General features: G+C 44.4%; 1 protein-coding gene across 1 annotated transcript in view; it reads right to left on the minus strand.

The window, feature by feature from the left end:
* Positions 1-18,011, minus strand: part of TUBGCP4 (tubulin gamma complex associated protein 4) — a 99,852-nt gene that overhangs the window by 5,475 nt on the left and 76,366 nt on the right. Inside the window, 1 exon segment of the mRNA XM_044279560.1 lies at positions 9,661-9,800. Within this exon segment, the coding sequence (XP_044135495.1) occupies positions 9,661-9,800 (140 nt within the window).

Raw genomic sequence — 18,011 nt, forward strand, 5'->3', positions numbered from 1 at the left:
TATTGGTGTGCCAGACCTCCCTCACGACTAAGATTGAGGAGGTACGTGTGGATGTGGGCCTCCTCAGGCATGATGTCCAGCAGCTAAGGGACAGAGTGCGGGGGACGGAGGATAGAATCTCTGAGCTGGAGGACCTTACGCGCCCACTGCCCGCCAAGATACAAGCTCTGGAGGGTTCAGTCTCATTATGGCAGCAAAAATGTGATGACCTGGAGAACAGGGCCAGGAGGAACAACGTGCGCATTTTGGGCCTACCTGAGAGGACGGAGGGGCAGGATCCGGCGGCATTCCTGGAGGCCTGGTTTAAATCAACCTTTCCTGAGGCGGCATTCTCTATGGCGTATGCAGTTGAGAGGGCCCACAGAGTACCGGCGCGCCCGCCGCCTCCTGGAGCCCCTCCTAGACCGCATGCTGAATTGGAAGGACCGGGATTTGATCCTTACCCACGCTAGGAAGAAGCAGACCGTCATGCATGAGAATGCCAAGGTGTCTCTGTTCCCCGATTTCTCCGCTGACCTGCAGAAGAGGAGGGCGACCTTTGTCGCGGTGAAGAGGAGACTGAGGGACATGAACTTGCCGTATTCTATGGCGTACCCCGCCAGGTTGCGGGTGGTGGACGGCGACAGATCAATCTTTTTTACGGATCCTAAAGAGGCGGACGACTGGGTCGCAAGGAAGAGGCGAAGGTCACCACCACCGCCATGAAGCATGGCGGCACATCCATAACCCGCCTTTGTTATACCCCAGGGACCTTGGGGGCCAGCCGGGACGTATTCTGCACTTACGGGTGGTGCTTCGCTGCCCGCACAAGACAACGGGCTGACATTATGATCTCGGCGTGAGTTATGCTGTTTCACTGTTTATGTGCATATAATAGCTGCAAGCACGACCTATATCGTGCTGAGGGAGTTGGTCAGATACCGGCATGTTCTGTTTTCCATCGTGTGACATGCTGGTCCCTGAATCTGTAGCCGCACAGGAGATATTACCTGTCTTTTGGCATTATACCATGTTTTTCATTGCTAGTTTATGGCATGGTTGGTTTACATTTATGTTGTTTTATTGTGTATGGGCACTATATGGTATGACACTGTTTGTAGGCGGCAAATTATATGTCTGTGGCAAGGTGGGGAGGGGCATGCACGGAAGTAACTGGGGGGGAGACAGGCCTGTATGTAGATGGATGACACTGGAGAAATGGCTGCCATTTTGTTAATGTCGTGGAATGTGAGGGGTCTGGGAGCTCCGGGTAAGAGAATATCTGTGTTCGCGCATGTCCGTAGATATAACCCACATTTGCTCTGCTTACAAGAGACCCATCTCACGTCCGACACGGCATCTAGATTAAAGAAACCCTGGGTCCAATGGTCTAGTCACTCATTTGGTACTTCCCACTCAAGAGGAGTATCCCTACTTGTTAACCGGTCTATTAGGTGGGAGCCGCATACGGTTGAGTCTGATACAGAGGGCAGGTATATTTTTGTCCATGCGCATGTGAATAATATGCCGTTTGTGATTTTAAACATTTATTGCCCCCCACCTGCTAACATGTCACTTCTGCAGACCGCGGCTACTTTTGCAGCTCAGTACCCGCATGCTGGGTTGCTGTGTGTGGGGGATTTGAATATGGTTATGGATATGCGGTTGGACCGATTTCATGCTAATCCGGCTTCCCCGCCGTCTGGTGCGCCGAGCTTATTGGCGTCCTGGATTGCGGAGATGGGATGGTTGGACCTGTGGAGGGAGAAGCACCCGGACTCCATAGAGTATTCCTGTTTCACTCCCTCCTCCGGTGCAATGTCTAGGATTGATTACGTGTTTGGATCCGCCTGGGATTGTCGGATATTTCTCATGGTCCCAGGAATGTGTCAGATCATACACCATTATTAGTGAGGCTGAATGATTCACGGGAGGGAGGATCTGGGACTAAATTGAGAATTCACCCCTTCTGGCTCACCCTCCTGAAAGATCAGGACAGGATTCCTGACCAGTTGCGAGTGTTTCTGGAGGTACAGGATGTGGATACGGATCCCTTATTATTGTGGGACACCCTTAAAGCCTATCTTAGGGGGTGTCTTAAATCCTCTATATCTTATATCAAGAGGGAAACCAGGGAGAAGGAGGACTCCTTTAACACTTGCGTTAGAGAGGCTGAGGCGAGGTTTGCAGCTGATCCCTCTGAGGGGAATAGGCAGGACTGGTTGCAGAAAGGCAGGATGTATCTGGTACACTTGCATGAAAAGAGTAACAGGAAGATGTTCTTTTATAAACAACAGGCTTTTGAGGTGGGAGATAGGGCAGGGAGAGTACTGGCGCAGATTGTCCATAGGAATTCGGCTGCTCCACCGGTTCTGCGTATACAGGCCTCAGATGGCGTGGTGAGGGACTCTGTATCAGGTATCCTATCGAGTTTTGCCGACTTTTACTGTGATCTATACCGCTCACGAGAGGAGCACTCGGAGGTAGAACTGGAGAATTATTTAGCTGAGGTAGACCATCCGACTTTATCAGTGGAGGACAGCAATGTGTTGGAGGAGGACATAACTGTGGAGGAGATACAGGAGGCTATAGGAGACCTGGCAAATGGGAAGGCCCCTGGCCCTGATGGCCTGCCGTTAGAGGTATATGCTAAATACGCGGATATCCTTGGGCCTCAACTTAAGGCGTTGTTCCAGGAGGCGTGGAGATTGGGTAGGTTGCCTGATTCTATGTATGAGGCGACTATAGTAGTGCTTTTGAAGCCGGATAAGGATCCAGTGGACTGTGCTTCCTATCGGCCGATATCTTTGCTGAACCTTGACTATAAGATTCTGACAAAGATCTTCGCCAATAGGCTGAACAAGTTGATAGCCAGCATAATACATAGCGATCAGACTGGGTTTATACCTGGACGCTCGACCTCTAGCAATATTCGTAGGACTCAAGTCATAGCCCAAATTGGTACTCAGGATGACAGGCAGTGGGCCTTGGCTTCACTTGATACCGCGAAGGCATTCGATTCGCTAGAATGGGCCTATCTGCTGAAGGTAATGGGGAAGTTTGGCTTTGGTCCTAGGTTCCTGCAATGGATTCGGATATTGTATAAAAGTCCCAGAGCCAATGTCTTGGTGAATGGTACCACCTCAGCTTATTTTGATTTACAAAGAGGTACGAGGCAGGGTTGCCCTCTTTCCCCTCTCCTGTTTGCGATTGCCATTGAGCACCTGGCTCTTCGAATTCGACAGGATCCTCTCTATGCAGGTGTCGAGCTTGGGGGGAGGGAGGATAGAGTGGGCCTGTACGCAGATGATCTCATATTGTTCATTAGTAGGTTGGAGGTGTCTCTGCCACGAGCGATCAGTATTATAGAGACATTTGGTCGGTACTCGGGTTTACATATTAATTGGACCAAGTCGGCTCTCATGCCCTTATGGGACGCTGATTGGCCCGTTGAGTATCATAATCTGAGGATTGTGGACCATTTTAAATATTTGGGGATTTTCATTACCAGAGACCCGAGAGAAGCGTACACCAAAAATGTTGCCCCTTTGGAATCAGTTTTTTCTAGCAAGTTTGCTATCTGGAAAACGCTGCCTATATCTATTATGGGACGGATTAACTTGATAAAGATGATCCTACTACCCAAGGGGCTATATTTGTTGGAACATGCCTGCACTCCAGTATCTAGGAATTTTTTTGATCGGCTTCATTCCTTAATGGTGCAGTTTATCTGGGGCAAGGCCAGACATAAATTAGCCATGCACACGTTACAGCGGTCCAGGGTGTCGGGGGGCGCGGCTCTCCCGGATTTTCATTTGTACTTCCTAGCGGGTCAATTGAGGTTTTTAGCTGGGTGGGTTAATGGGCAACCTCTAGTGAATATGGAATATTACCTGCAGCAGTATCTGGGGCTGTCCAGTTTATGGCCAGTGTTAGAAGGGGCGGGATCGTTGTCAGGGAAATTATTGCAGATTCACAGGCTGGCACATCAAGTTTGGAGAGACTCCAAATTGAGGCGCTATCAGGATTGGGCGGATGATATACCCCTGTGGGATAATCCATTGCTTCCACATTTGCAATCTATAGAGGGAACTCAGGTTTGGGCATCTTTAGGGATACATGCGCTGCGCGACTTGTATCAGAATGGTGTTCTTTGTTCCTTTTCTCAAGTTCAGGAGAAATATGGCCTGGAGCGTACCCAATTTTTTAGATATTTGCAGATCAGGCATGCGCTGCAGGCACAGTTTAGGGATCCAAGCAGGGCCATCTCTTCATATCCCTTAATCGGTGTGGTGAAATCACAAGGGCCTAGGGGTCTAATTTCGGCCCTTTACACTTACTTGTTGGGGTTACGAATGTCTTCACAACCCATTCTAGCCGAAGCCAGGTGGAAGGGTAATGTTCCCCATCTTACTGCAGAGGAATGGGCGGATGCGTTGGAGGCTGTCACCTCTGTGTCACCGTCGGTTAACAACAGACTGATACAGTTATATATGTTGCACCGTAGTTATTTGACTCATACCAGGCTGCATAAGATGGGGAGGATGCCTCAGCCTGATTGCCTTAGATGCTCACAGACTGGCGCGGACTTCTGGCACATGATGTGGGAATGCTCCCATATCAGATCATACTGGCAGGATATCCTTAGAGTCTTGTCGTCATTAGGTATGGGTCCGATTCCGTTATGTCCCAAGGTATGTCTGTTGGGCGTATTAAACAATGACGGGTGGTCACATTACAATAAAATACTCCTCAGTGAATCCCTGTTTATGGCCCGCAAGGTGATAGCTCTAAAATGGATGGCGGACGATCTTCCTACTGTGGGAATCTGGAAGAGGCTAGTGAACCAGATCATCCCATACGAAAAAGTATTATATGTAAATAGGAAGTGCCCTGACAAATTTCAGAAGGTTTGGGGACTATGGTGCGACTCTACTCTAACCACATCGCCCAATTCTACAAGGTCAGACAACCCCTGAGAGGAGCACAGACCCTCTAGGTTCTCTTTATTTTGATTCGATGCTTTGATTGTCCACACTGTGCTTGGGAGGGAGGGAAGTGATGACTTCTGTGCAATGGTGTACTCGCTGTAGCCTACTGTATGTGATTTTACGATATGCATATGTCTATGCCATATATGTGCCTTGTTACTCTTTTTCAATAAAACGAGTTTAAAAAAAAAAAAAAAAGAGGGTCTATGATGGCTACAATAGACCTCTCCGACGCATACTTACATATCCCAATACAGGTCCGTTCCAGAAGATATCTGAGGTTCGCAGTGGAGCAAGGCGGGACAGTTTGCCACTATCAGTTCAAGTGCCTCTCGTTCGGCATATCATCGGCACCCCGCATATTCACCAAGGTGATGGCGGAGGTCGTAGCCTCCCTAAGCAAGGAGGGGATAATAATCGTCCCTTACCTAGACGACCTGCTAGTAGTAGCAGAAACCTCAGATCTCCTTCACAGACACATTCAAGTGGTTCTCTCACGCCTCCAGAACTTGGGCTGGTTGATCAACCGGGAGAAGTCCGACATGTTCCCAGACCATCGGAAGGTATTCCTGGGTATTCTCTTGGATTCAGTTCTTCAAAAAACTTTTCTCTCTCCGCTAAAGGTACAGAAGCTGAGGTCAAGGGTCCTCCACTTCACCAAACAGTCCCGTTGCTCAATAAAGCAGGGCATGGAAATGCTGGGCCATCTCACCTTCTGCATCCCTGCGGTAGTCTGGGCCCAATTTTATACGAGACCCTTACAGAAGCTGGTTCTAAAACAATGGAACAGGTATCGATCATCCCTGGACCAGGGGTTGTCAGTGTCCCGGGAGGTAAAGGCTTCACTGGGCTGGTGGCTCAAGACCAAGAACCTGGAATCGGGAGTTCCATGGAGGCAGGAAAGTGTTTTCCCTCACGACGGACGCCAGCTCTTGGGGTTGGGGGGCCCTCACGGCTTCAGAGACTTTTCAGGGGATTTGGTCCGAGGACCAGAGAGGGATGTCCTCCAACTACAGAGAACTCTGTGCGGTGTGGGAAGGCCTCAGGTCCATCCAAATACAGGCCAAAAATCGCCACGTCCTGGTCCATTCGGACAATTCCACAGCGGTGGCTTTTATCCAGCACCAAGGAGGAACAAGACACTGTCACCTCCAGAGGCTCTGAGACCGAATCTTCCTTCGGGCAGAAAATAATCTACAATCCCTTGCGGCAGTACATCTAAAGGGGTCCCTGGTGAGTGGTCTTTGTCCCAGACCGCTTTCCAACAGATTCGGGATCATTGGGGGAAACCATCAGCGAAGAATCGCAAGGTTCAGAATTTCTTCTCCCTCAATCGAAGAGACCCATGTGTGGCAACAGACGCTTTTACCCAGAGCTGGACGACGGGCCTAGTCTACGCCTTTCCCCCGATACCAGTAATCCCAAGAGTGCTCCAAAAGTTTCAGTCCGAAAGGTGCAGACTGATTCTGGTGGTCCCATTCTGGCCCAGGAGAAGCTGGTTCGGGCCTCCTCAGGTCCCTCAGCCCGGAAGATCCCATTTGTTTCTGGCCGGAGGAGGGTCTTCTAACCCAGGGTCCCATACCGCACCCCAATACCAACCTCCTCAAGCTGTCCACCTGGATTCTGAGCAATCCCTCTTGCTAGGGCTAGGGCTCTCTGAAAGAGTAGTTAAGACTCTCTTACTCAGTAGGAAGTCCAACACCTCCAAAGCGTACCTCAAGGTTTGGAGGAAGTTCGCCTCCTGGGGCGGAGTCAGGTTCAACCAGTCCACCCCTAATATCCCTCTTATCCTGGAATTCCTCCAGGATGGGCTGGATTTGGGTCTTGCTCCTAACACTTTGCGAGTTCAGGCTTCTGCCTTGGGGGCCCTCTATAATACCAGCCTTTATGAGGTCCCCTGGGTAGCAAGATTCCTGAAAGCGGCAGATCGACTGAATCCCCGAGTCAGGAATATGGTCGCACCATGGAACCTCAACACCGTCCTTTTAGGGCTGTCAGATGTTCCGTTTCAGCCTCTGCTCTCCCTATCTATCAAGTGGCTCACTCTGAAAACCATCTTCCTAGTGGCCATATCCACCGCAAGGAGGGTTTGCGAGCTCCAGGCTCTGTCCATACAGGAACCCTTCCTCAAGGTGCTAGACAAGCTTGTTTTCAAATTAGACCCCTGTTTTCTCCCCAAGGTGGTCTCCTCCTTTTATAGGTCGCAAGATATAGTTATCCCGTCTATTTTTCCTAACCCTAAAGACGGGCAGGAATCTAGATTCCACAATTTAGATGTTAGGCGTTCAGTTCTTCATTATTTACACGCCACAAGGAGTGGCGTATCGACAAAAATTTATTTATCCAGTTTACAGGTCCAAATAGGGGTAAGAAAGCAGCTAAGAGCTCTATATCCCGCTGGATTAGATGCACCATCTCAGAGGCCTATAAAGCCTCTGGTAAGGAGGCTCCTCCATCCCTTAGAGCCCACTCGGTTAGATCTGTCTCCACTTCTTGGGCTGAAAGAGCCTCTGCTTCGTTAGAACAGATCTGTAGGGCAGCTACCTGGAAGAGGGCCTACACCTTCACCAAGCATTATAGGGTGGATGTGTTTGCTGACGAGGACTTGGCCTTTGGATGTAAAGTCCTAGGTGCTGTAGTCCCCCCCCCCTAAGTTACTTTGTTAGTTCTCAGTTTGTGCTGTCATGGAGATGACTGGGGAAATGAGTATTACACTCACCGGTAATCCGGTTTCCTGGAAGTCTCCATGACAGCACAACTTTGTCCCACCCTTGTTTTTCTTTGTCAATAGACTATTTGGCTAGTTTTACGTTCTACCCCTTGTCCTAGTCCTGTTATAATACACTGGCGATGAGGGGTGGGGGTGGGGTTTCTAACCTCTCTGTGTGCTTTTTCCTGTCCTATCAGAGGAAGGCAATCTCAGTTTGTGCTGTCATGGAGACTTCCAGGAAACCGGATTACCGGTGAGTGTAATACTTATATATATATATATATACACACACACACATTTGTATTTAGTCAGCCACCAATTGTGCAAATTCTCACACTTAAAAAGATGAGAGAGACCTGTAATTTTCATCATAGGTATACCTCAACTATGAGAGACATAAGAAAAAAAAAATTCCAGGAAATCACACTGTCTGATTTTTTTAAAGAATTTATTAGCAAATTATGGTGGAAAATAAGTATTTGGTCACTAACAAAAGTTCATCTGAATACTTTGTTATATACCCTTTGTTGGCAATGACAGAGGTCAAAAGTTTTCTGTAAGTCTTCACAAGGTTTTCACACACTGTTGCTGGTATTTTGGCCCATTCCTGCATGCAGATCTCCTCTAGAGCTGTGAGGAGATCTGCATGGAGGAACGGACTTTCAACTTCCTCCAAAGGTTTTCTATGGGGTTAAGATCTGGAGCTGGCTAGGCCACTCTAGGACCTTGAAATGCTCCTTACGAAGCCACTCCTTCGTTGCCCGGGCGGTGTGTTTGGGATCATTGTCATGCTAAAAGACCTAGCCACGTTTCATCTTCAATGCCCTTCCTGATGGAACGAGGTTTTTACTCAAAATCTCACGATACATGGCGCCATTCATTCTTTCCTTTACACGGATCAGTCGTCCTGGTCCCTTTGCAGAAAAACAGCCCCAAAGAATTATGTTTCCACCCCCATGCTTCACAGTAGGTATGGTGCTATTTGGATGCAACTCAGCATTCTTTCTCCTCCAAACACAACGAATTTAGTTTTTACCAAAAAGTTCTACTTTGGTTTCATCTGACCATATGACATTCTCACAATCCTCTTCTGGATCACACAAATGCTCTCTAGCAAACTTCAGACGGGCCCGGACATGTACTGGCTTAAGCAGGGGGACAAGCCTGGCACTGCAGAATTTGAGTCCCTGGCGGCGTAGTGTGTTACTGATGGTAGCCTTTGTTACTTTGGTCCCAGCTCTCTGCGGGTCATTCACTAGGTCCCCCCCCATGTGGTTCTGGGATTTTTGCTCACCGTTCCTGCGATCATTTTGACCCCACGGGGTGAGATCTTGCGTGGAGCCCCAGATCGAGGGAGATTATAAGTGGTCTTGTAGGTCTTCCATCTTCTAATAATTGCTCCCACTGTTGATTTCTTCACACCAAGCTGCTTGCCTATTGCAGATTCAGTCTTCCCAGCCTGGTGCAGGTCTACAATTTTGTTTCTGGTGTCCTTCGACAGCTCCTTGGTCTTGGCCATAGTGGAGTTGGGAGTGTGACTGTTTGAGGTTGTGGACAGGTGTCTTTAAAACTAATAAGTTCAAACAGGTGCCATTAATACAGGTAACGAGTGGAGGACACAGGAGCCTCTTAAAGAAGTTACAGGTCTGTAAGAGCCAGAAATCTTGCTTGTTTGTAGGTGACCAGATACTTATTTTACAGAGGAATTTACCAATTAATTTATTAGAAATCCTACAAGCGGGAGAACTTGCACAATTGGTGGCTGACTAAATACTTGACGTGTGTGTGTGTGTGTGTGTGTGTGTGTGTGTATGTGTATATATATATATATATATATATATATATATATATATAAAACTTTAAAAAAAAATGTTTTTCCTTTCTTTCTCATCTTCTCATATGTACAGGTCCTTGTAATTGATGAAGCTTTTGAAATAAATAATCAGATCAAAAAAATATTTTCATAAAGCATTTTCGTACCTGCCCAATGTGCCTCCAGCTTGTGTATAATACTTATTATAATCTAATCGCAGTAGGAGCTGTGCCAAGTCAGGATTGATCTGATGGTTGCGGACACTTGAAAGGATTTTGAAGAGTAGTGAAGACTGGCAACTAAAACCCTGCAATACAAATCAACAAATCTTCAGAAACCTTTACATAAGCAGCACATAATACTTAAATAAATCTCACTTTCAGGCAGTGTTCATGCCAAGTACCCAAAAAATTTAAGTGGAATTGTGTTCCCCCCCCCCCAACTTACACCCCACAGATAAAAGGTTTTAAAGTTTCCTAATACATCATATAAACCATTAAGTGGATCCATTATACCGCACAACTCATCACACAAAAAACAAGCTTGTAAGTGAAAAAATATAAGATATATTCCAAAGATTCTTATATTCACATGTACTATTGATTTGTGTAAAGTTGTTTGAAAAGGTAATTACTATAAACCTAGTGTCAGGGAATCTGTGAGTAACAGGTAGTCTCGTCCCTGCCATTAGTACTAGGGTCCTATAGGGCTAGATAGGACTCCAGGAATTTCTGTGTATGAACTCGCCTACCTTTGGGGTCTGTTCATACTGGTAGTCAGTCAGGATTTTGGTTGGGGTTTTCACTAGAAGGTGTCTATCTTTCTTCCCTAGTTCTCAGGCCTGATTCCCTGTTTCCCCCTTCCCTCCTATGCTCGGTGTGGCGTTTCCCTCCCACACCGAAGCGTGACACCTAGGCAGAGTGGTGTTTTTTAATGTGTTTTTTTTTTTTTGGGGGGGGGGGGAAACACACCGACACACTTTTGTCTTTCAGTGTAATCGGAAAGTCTTCAGACCCTTCCAAAAAGGCAACAACCCTACTCACACAGCCAAGACAACACAGGCGTGGTTTAGGTGAATGTCCTTGAGTCGCCCAGCTAGAATTCTAACTTGAACCCCAATCTAACATCTCTGGAGAGACCTGAACCCTGGGTTCACACCTGAGCGTTTCTGAGTATTTGTCGTGCGTTTTTATGCGCGTTTTTTGCAATAGTAAACGCGCGTTTGTGTGATTGACTGCAGTGTTGTCCAATGAGTGTTGTCCAGTGTTGTCTATGGGCCAAAACACGCAACAAACGCCCAAAAAAAAGCTCAAGAACTTGTTTATGCGTCGGGCGTTTTACAGCACGTTCAAACGCGCTGTAAAACGCTCAGGTGTGAACTTAGGGGAAATGACTGCCCACCAAAGCACCCCCAGGGTCTGAATACTTGTAATGCAAGATTTTTTATTTTTATTTTTACATGTAACAATCAATAAAGTTAACTTTTGTTTAACCCCTTAAAGACCACCGGTGTCACTTTATGTGGTGATAACTTTACAACGCTTTGACTTATCCAAGCCATTCTGAGAATTATTTTTTATGTGACGAAAAAACATTTTTATTTATAAAAAAAATACAAAATTTACCAAAAATTTGCACATTTCCAAGTCTCAATTTCTCTGCTTCTATAATACATAGTAATACCTCCAAAAATAGTTATTACTTTACATTCCCCATATGTCTACTTCATGTTTGGATCATTTTGGGAATGTCATTTTATTTTTGGGGGACGTTACAAGGCTTAGAAGTTTAGAAGCAAATCTTTAACTTTTCCTGAACTTCATGTCTGAAGTCACTTTGTGAGGCTTACACAATAGAAACCACCCAAAAATGAAACCCCATTCTAGAAACTAGACCCCTCAAGGTATTCAAAACTGATTTTACAAATGTCGTTAACCCTTTAGGTGTTCCACAAGAGTTAATGGCAAATGGAGATAAAATTTCTGAATTTCGATTTTTGGGCAAATTTTCAATTTTAATCCATTTTTTTCCAGTAACAAAGCAAGGGTTAACAGCCAAACAAAACTCAAAATTTATTGCCCTGATTCTGTAGTTTATAGAAACACCCCATATGTGGTCGTAAACTACTGTACGGGCACACGGCAGAGCTCAGAAGGAAAGGAACACCATATGATTTCTGGAAGGCAGATTTTGCTGGATTGGTTTTTAGACACCATGTCCCATTTGAAGCCCCCTGATGCAGCCCTAGAGTAGAAACTCCAAAAAAGTGACCCCATTTTGGAAACTACGGGATAAGGTGGCAGTTTTGTTGGTACTATTTTAGGGTACATATGATTTTTGGTTGCTCTAGATAAAAAATTTTGTGAGGCAAAGTAACGAAAAATTGAAATTCTGAAATTTCATCTCCATTTGCTGTTAACAGTTTGTCAAATCAGTTTTAAATACCTTGAGGGGTGTAGTTTCTTCAATAGGGTCACTTATTTGAGTTTCTACTCTAGGGGTGCATCAGGGGGGGCTTCAAATGGGACATGGTGTCAAAAAACCAGTCCAGCAAAAACTGCCTTCCAAAAACCATATGGTGTACCTTTTCTTGTGTGCCCTGCCGTGTGGCCATACAGCAGTTTATGACCACATATGGGGCATTTCTGTAAACTACAGAATCAGGGCAATAAATATTTTGTTTTGTTTGGCTAACCCTTGCTTTAGTACGGCAAAAAATGGATTCAAATGGAAAATTTGCCAAAAAATTGCTGTTTTGACACCGTTTTTATTTTTTATTATTTACAACGTTCATTTGACAGGTTAGATCATGTGCTATTTTTATAGAGCAGGTTCTTACGGACGCGGTGATACCTAATATGTATACATTTTTTTTTTCAGTTTTACACAATATCATTATTTTTATAGTTTTTTTATATTTTGGCGATTGTCTTATGTAGGGTATACTTTTTGCGGGAAGAGGTGACTTAAAATGGCACCATGGTGGGGGGCATACGCCTTTTTGATTGCTTGGTGTTGCACTTTTAGTGACGTAAGGTGACAAAACAAATTTTTTTTAGTTTTTATTTTAGTTTTTTGACAGTGTTCACCTGAGGGGTTATGTCATATGATATTTTTATAGAGCCGGTCGTTACGGACGTGCAAATACCTAATATATATACTTACTTTAATTTTTTTCAAGTTTTACAGAATAATATTTTTGAAACAAAAAAAAAAAAAACATGGTTTTAGTGTCTCCATAGTCTGAGAGTCATAGTTTTTGGGCGATTGTCCTAGGTAGGGTATCATTCTTGTGGGATGAGATGACGGTTAGATTGACACTATTTTGGGGGGCATACGACTTTTTGATCGCTTGCTATTGCACTTTTTGTAATGTAAGGTGACAAAATTTTATTTTATTTTTTACGGTGTTCACCTCAGGGTTTCGGTCATGTGGTATTTTTATGGAGCAGGTTCTTACGGACGCGGCGATACCTAATATGTCTACTTAATTTTTTTACGTTTAATATAAAAAAGCATTTTTTAAATAAAAAAAATAATCATGTTTTAGCCATAGTTTTTTTTGGGGGGCCATTGTCTCATGTAGGGGCCCATTTTTTGCGGTATGAGGTGACTGTTTGGTAGTATTTTGGCGAACATATGACTTTTTTGATTACTTTTATTACCTTTTTGGGAAAGTGAGGTGGGCAAAATTTCTATTTCATCATAGTTTAAATTTTTAATGGCGTTCACCATGCGAGAAAATGATGATCAGAAACTTCCAAAAGTGCTGCAAACTGGTTGACCTGCGGTTTGCAGTGATCGCCAATACGGGCGGGGGGGGGGGGTATTGACCCAGGGTGCCTGCTGACTGATTTCAGCAGGCACCCAGTTCCGATCACCGCCCTGTGTCCGTAACAGACTAAACAGAGTTGCGTTGTCTGTCATTGTATCACATACAGAGCCAATGAGAACATAAATATATATATATAAAATAATAAAAGAAGAAAACATTAAGTAACCAGAAAAAAAAAAATAGGGGACCTAAGCCTGAGTTTTGGCTCTTACAATTGGGCAAACTTTGTTCATACTTGTTCGTACATATTTTAGTATTGTATAGATATTTCAATCAATTTCTTAATGAACTGAAGTATTTTATTAATGGAAGAAGCGATTAGTTTCTCCGATAAACCATTCTCATTAATCATACCTATGATTTCAGCGAATGGAGAAGGATTTGATTTTTTCCAGTAGTTCGCTATCTTTAATCTCACAGCAATTATTACATGAGCGCTCGCTGTTCTGATTTCATATGGGAAGGAATCTAAGTCTACTGACAAAAGAGCTTGTTGTGCTGAGATATTTTAATTCCACAAACCTGTGTCAATAGGTTATTGATAGCTGACCAAAGAGCCTTAATCTCTCTACAGTTTCACCATACATGAATCATGTCTGCCTTGGGTTCAAGGCACCTCCAACATGTATTAGATGTTTCAGGGTATATGTTATTTAGCTTAGACGGTGTAAGATACCACCTAGATTCATACACTTCGATAACCTAGATGTAATTGAGAAGGATGCCTGCCATTGATCTGTAATAATAGTGCATTTTAGATCTTTTTCCCATTTGTGATAATAGCTAGGGGGTCGTCAATAGCTTCCAACATATAGTTATATGATAGGAAAAATGCCCTGAGATGGTAAGGGTTTTGTAGCAAATGAGAGAGTTTAGAAGCATCAGGCAGTGGACACATTTTCTTAGATAACAGGTGTCTTATCTGCAGATGCTTATGAAATTCCCTATTGGGTATATGATACTTATCTGTAACGACATTAAAGGGTAATATATCAGCATTTTCAAATAATTTCCCTATATACTTAATGCCGGTGTGAAGCCATGTTCTGAGATATAAATCTGGGATACATCTCTCTAGTACTTCTAGATGGGCCTTATAGAAATCCACATGAATGATTTTCAATTTGGTGGTTAATAGGGTCCATAATTCTAAAACAGCATCAATTGTAGGCGAGAGGTGTATTTTATGCTTTTGTTCTGTCATTGAATGAAAGTAAAAGAATAAGGGGGGATTAGATATTCCTATGAGACACTTTGCAATTGAGATCCATAGCCTGTTCTCCTCCTCACCTTTCCATAGAAATCTAAGCTGCTCAAATATGCAGGCTCTATAATATCTTACAGTAGACGGGCACCCGAGCCCCCCTTTCGAGAGAGGCAAGTATAGCACTTCGGCTTGAACTCTCGGGTGTTTGTCCAGCCATATATATTTAGATATAATTGATTGCAGTTCCTCTAATACCTTCATAGGAAAGGGTATCGGTAGATTACGGAACAAGTATAAGATCTGAGGCAAGATAAACATTTTAATTGTGGCGATTCTACCTGTCCAAGAGATCTCATGTTTTTTCATTCTAATTAGCTCCATTTTTATTTTCTCCCTTAAGGGCATATAGTTAGTTGAGAGGAGGTTTGTGGTAGACTGTGTACGCTTTATACCCAAGTAGGTGATATATTGGTTATCCCACTAAAGTGGGTACATAGTTCTCAGTCGGGAGGTTACTAATTTATTTAATCCCAAATTTAACACTTGGCATTTAGTGACGTTTAACTTATAATACAAAATTGATGTAACTCTCTCTAACACTTGCATAACTGCTGGTAAGGAATTAAGGGGATCTGTGAGCCCCAGTATTGTCATCAGCAAACAACCCGATTTTATGGTTATGTTCACCAACACTAATTCCAGATATTAATGGATGCGTTCTGATTTTTCCTGCAAGCGGTTCTATCACAAGTGCAGAGATTATGGGAGATAAGTAACGGCACAAGACAAGGGTGCCCCTTATTAAGAACAGACATCATTCCAGAGATGTATTCAGGTGCTGAGGGTTGGGAGTACAGAAGCTTGATTGCATTTAAAATGCCACTATTAAACCCATTACTTAGAAAGCATTTCAAACAAATATCCCCATAATGCCTTCTCCGCATCCAGTGATATCAGCAGAGAAGGCATCCAACCTAGTTTCCGCCACATGAATAAGATCAATTACTCTCCTGGTTCCGTCTATAGTTTGCCTAGACTTAATGAAGCCGACTTGGTCTTTATTAATAAGATAGGGGACAATATGAGAGATCCTGTTCGCTAATATATCTTGGAGTATATTTTAAACTCTGAGTTTAATAACGAAATGGGCCTAAAATTGCTTGGTAGGTCCGGAGATTTACCTGGTTTGGGGAGAGGAATGATCGTTGCTTGTAACATTTCACCAGGGATTTCCCCTGTATTGAAGATCTGTTGAAAAGTTATTAGTATATGAGGGGCTAGGATGTCATAGCAGGTTTTAAAGTACTTATTGGACAGACCGTCAAGGTCCGGGGGATTTATTTTTTTGCCGTTTTTCTCACTTTTAATATTTCCTGTAGTTCTATGGGTTTATTTAAATTTATTAACTGTTCTTTTGCTATTTATGGGAGTGAAATTTCTTTCAGAAAAGTGATCCCATCACTAGTTGGTTGTGGGGTGGAAGGATCATCCTTTAGATTATAAGTGAAGCGATTATAAGGAAGCAAAGACATTGGCTATGTTTCTGGGGTTTTGCTGATCATCGTACATCTAGTGTAGTTTTTGTCATGTTTATGTTGATATAGCTCATATCTTAAATCCAGAAGTTGTTTATATGTTATGAGCGACGGTTTAAGTTTGTGTGAATGTTCCAGATTTGCTATAGCTTTACTTAGTTTTTCATGTCTGGAGAAGCCTATGTCTTGTTATGAGCAGCAATTTTTATCAGCTGCCCTCTTATAAACGCTTTATGCGCACACCACACAGTGATCGGGGAGACTTCTGCAGTGGAGCTGAAGGAAAAGTATTCCTGTAAATTCTCCAGTATTTTTTTTTATTTTTTTTTAATCAGAATGCGTTAATAAGTAATTATTATTCATTCTCCAGGGAGAATAAGGGTGATTATTAAAGTGTTCTGAAATGTGGCATGGCACTGGCGCGTGGTCCGACCATATTATTGTCACATCTGTGACAGGTCCCAGAAGGTCTGAAAGATTATCTACGCATTAGTGATCTGACAGCCTCTTTTGGTTTCACTTTGTCTGTGTGTTGCTGGTATGTCCACACCTCCTGTTCAGGTGTGGATCATGTGACCTTTACCTCGCCCTATTTTGACTTTTCCCATCACTCCTTGCTTGGAATAGCTTAATTTCGTCTTGGAAGAGCTGGAGTGTGGTTCGTGTTGAAGTCCTGTTCATTCTTCATCCTCTGAAGTTAAAGGGGTTGTCCCACTTCATAAAATAGGTTTTATCTAATCTATTTACCCCCACACAACATATCTTCCTATCCATGTTATTATCCAAAAGCTACCTTTCATTCAAAAAATCATGTAAAGCGATTCCTTTGTTGTTTTCTGTATCCCATGGATACGGCCTCTTTCGTCCGGCCGCATCGCTGTGCCGCGCCTGCGCACAACGGCTGAACAAGTACTCGGGCCGCCTCTCCATTCCTACAAGTACGCGCACGCCCGCGCATGCGCAAATACAGCAGGCGGGTGCCGGAATCAAATAGCCGGCACCCGACCTCTATGACAGGGAGCGGGACCTTAGGGGTTAACTGCCGCTGATCGCAGCCCCCTATCATAGAGGTCGGGTGCCGGCTATTTCACTCCGGCACCCACCTCCTGCATTTGTATTAACATTGGTGGCGCAGTGCGCCCCCCCCCCCCCCCCAGTATAATATACATTCAGTGCGGCCACCCCCCCCCAGTATAATATACATTCAGTGCGGCCACCCCCCCCCCAGTATAATATACATTCAGTGCGGCCACCCCCCCCCAGTATAATATACATTCAGTGCGGCCACCCCCCCCCCCCCAGTATAATATACATTCAGTGCGGACCCCCCCAGTATAATATACATTGGTGGCGCAGTGGGAAGTGCCAATGAGGGTTAAAAAAATAAATAAAAAATTAACTCACCTCCTCCAATTGTTCGCGCAGCTGCCGGTCTCCTGTTCTATCTTTAGGACCTGTGAAAGGACCTTTGGTGACGTCACTGAGCTAATCACATGGTCCATTACCATGGTGATGGATCATATGATGTACCATGTGATGACCACAGTGATGTCACCAAAGGTCCTTTCACAGGTCCTAAAGATAGAACAGGAGACCGGCAGCTGCGCGAACAATTGGAGGAGGTGAGTTAATTTTTTATTTATTTTTTTAACCCTCATTGGCACTTCCCACTGCGCCACCAATGTATATTATACTGGGGGGGTCCGCACTGAATGTATATTATACTGGGGGGGGGGGGGTGGCCGCACTGAATGTATATTATACTGGGGGGGGGGCGGCCGCACTGAATGTATATTATACTGGGGGGGGCGGCCGCACTGAATGTATATTATACTGGGGGGGGGGGGCGCACTAAATGTATATTATACTGGGGGGGGGGTGGCCGCACTGAATGTATATTATACTGGGGGGGGGGGCGGCCGCACTGAATGTATATTATAC

The sequence above is a fragment of the Bufo gargarizans genome, chromosome 2 (assembly GCF_014858855.1).
Source record: "Bufo gargarizans isolate SCDJY-AF-19 chromosome 2, ASM1485885v1, whole genome shotgun sequence".
Taxonomy (NCBI): domain Eukaryota; kingdom Metazoa; phylum Chordata; class Amphibia; order Anura; family Bufonidae; genus Bufo; species Bufo gargarizans.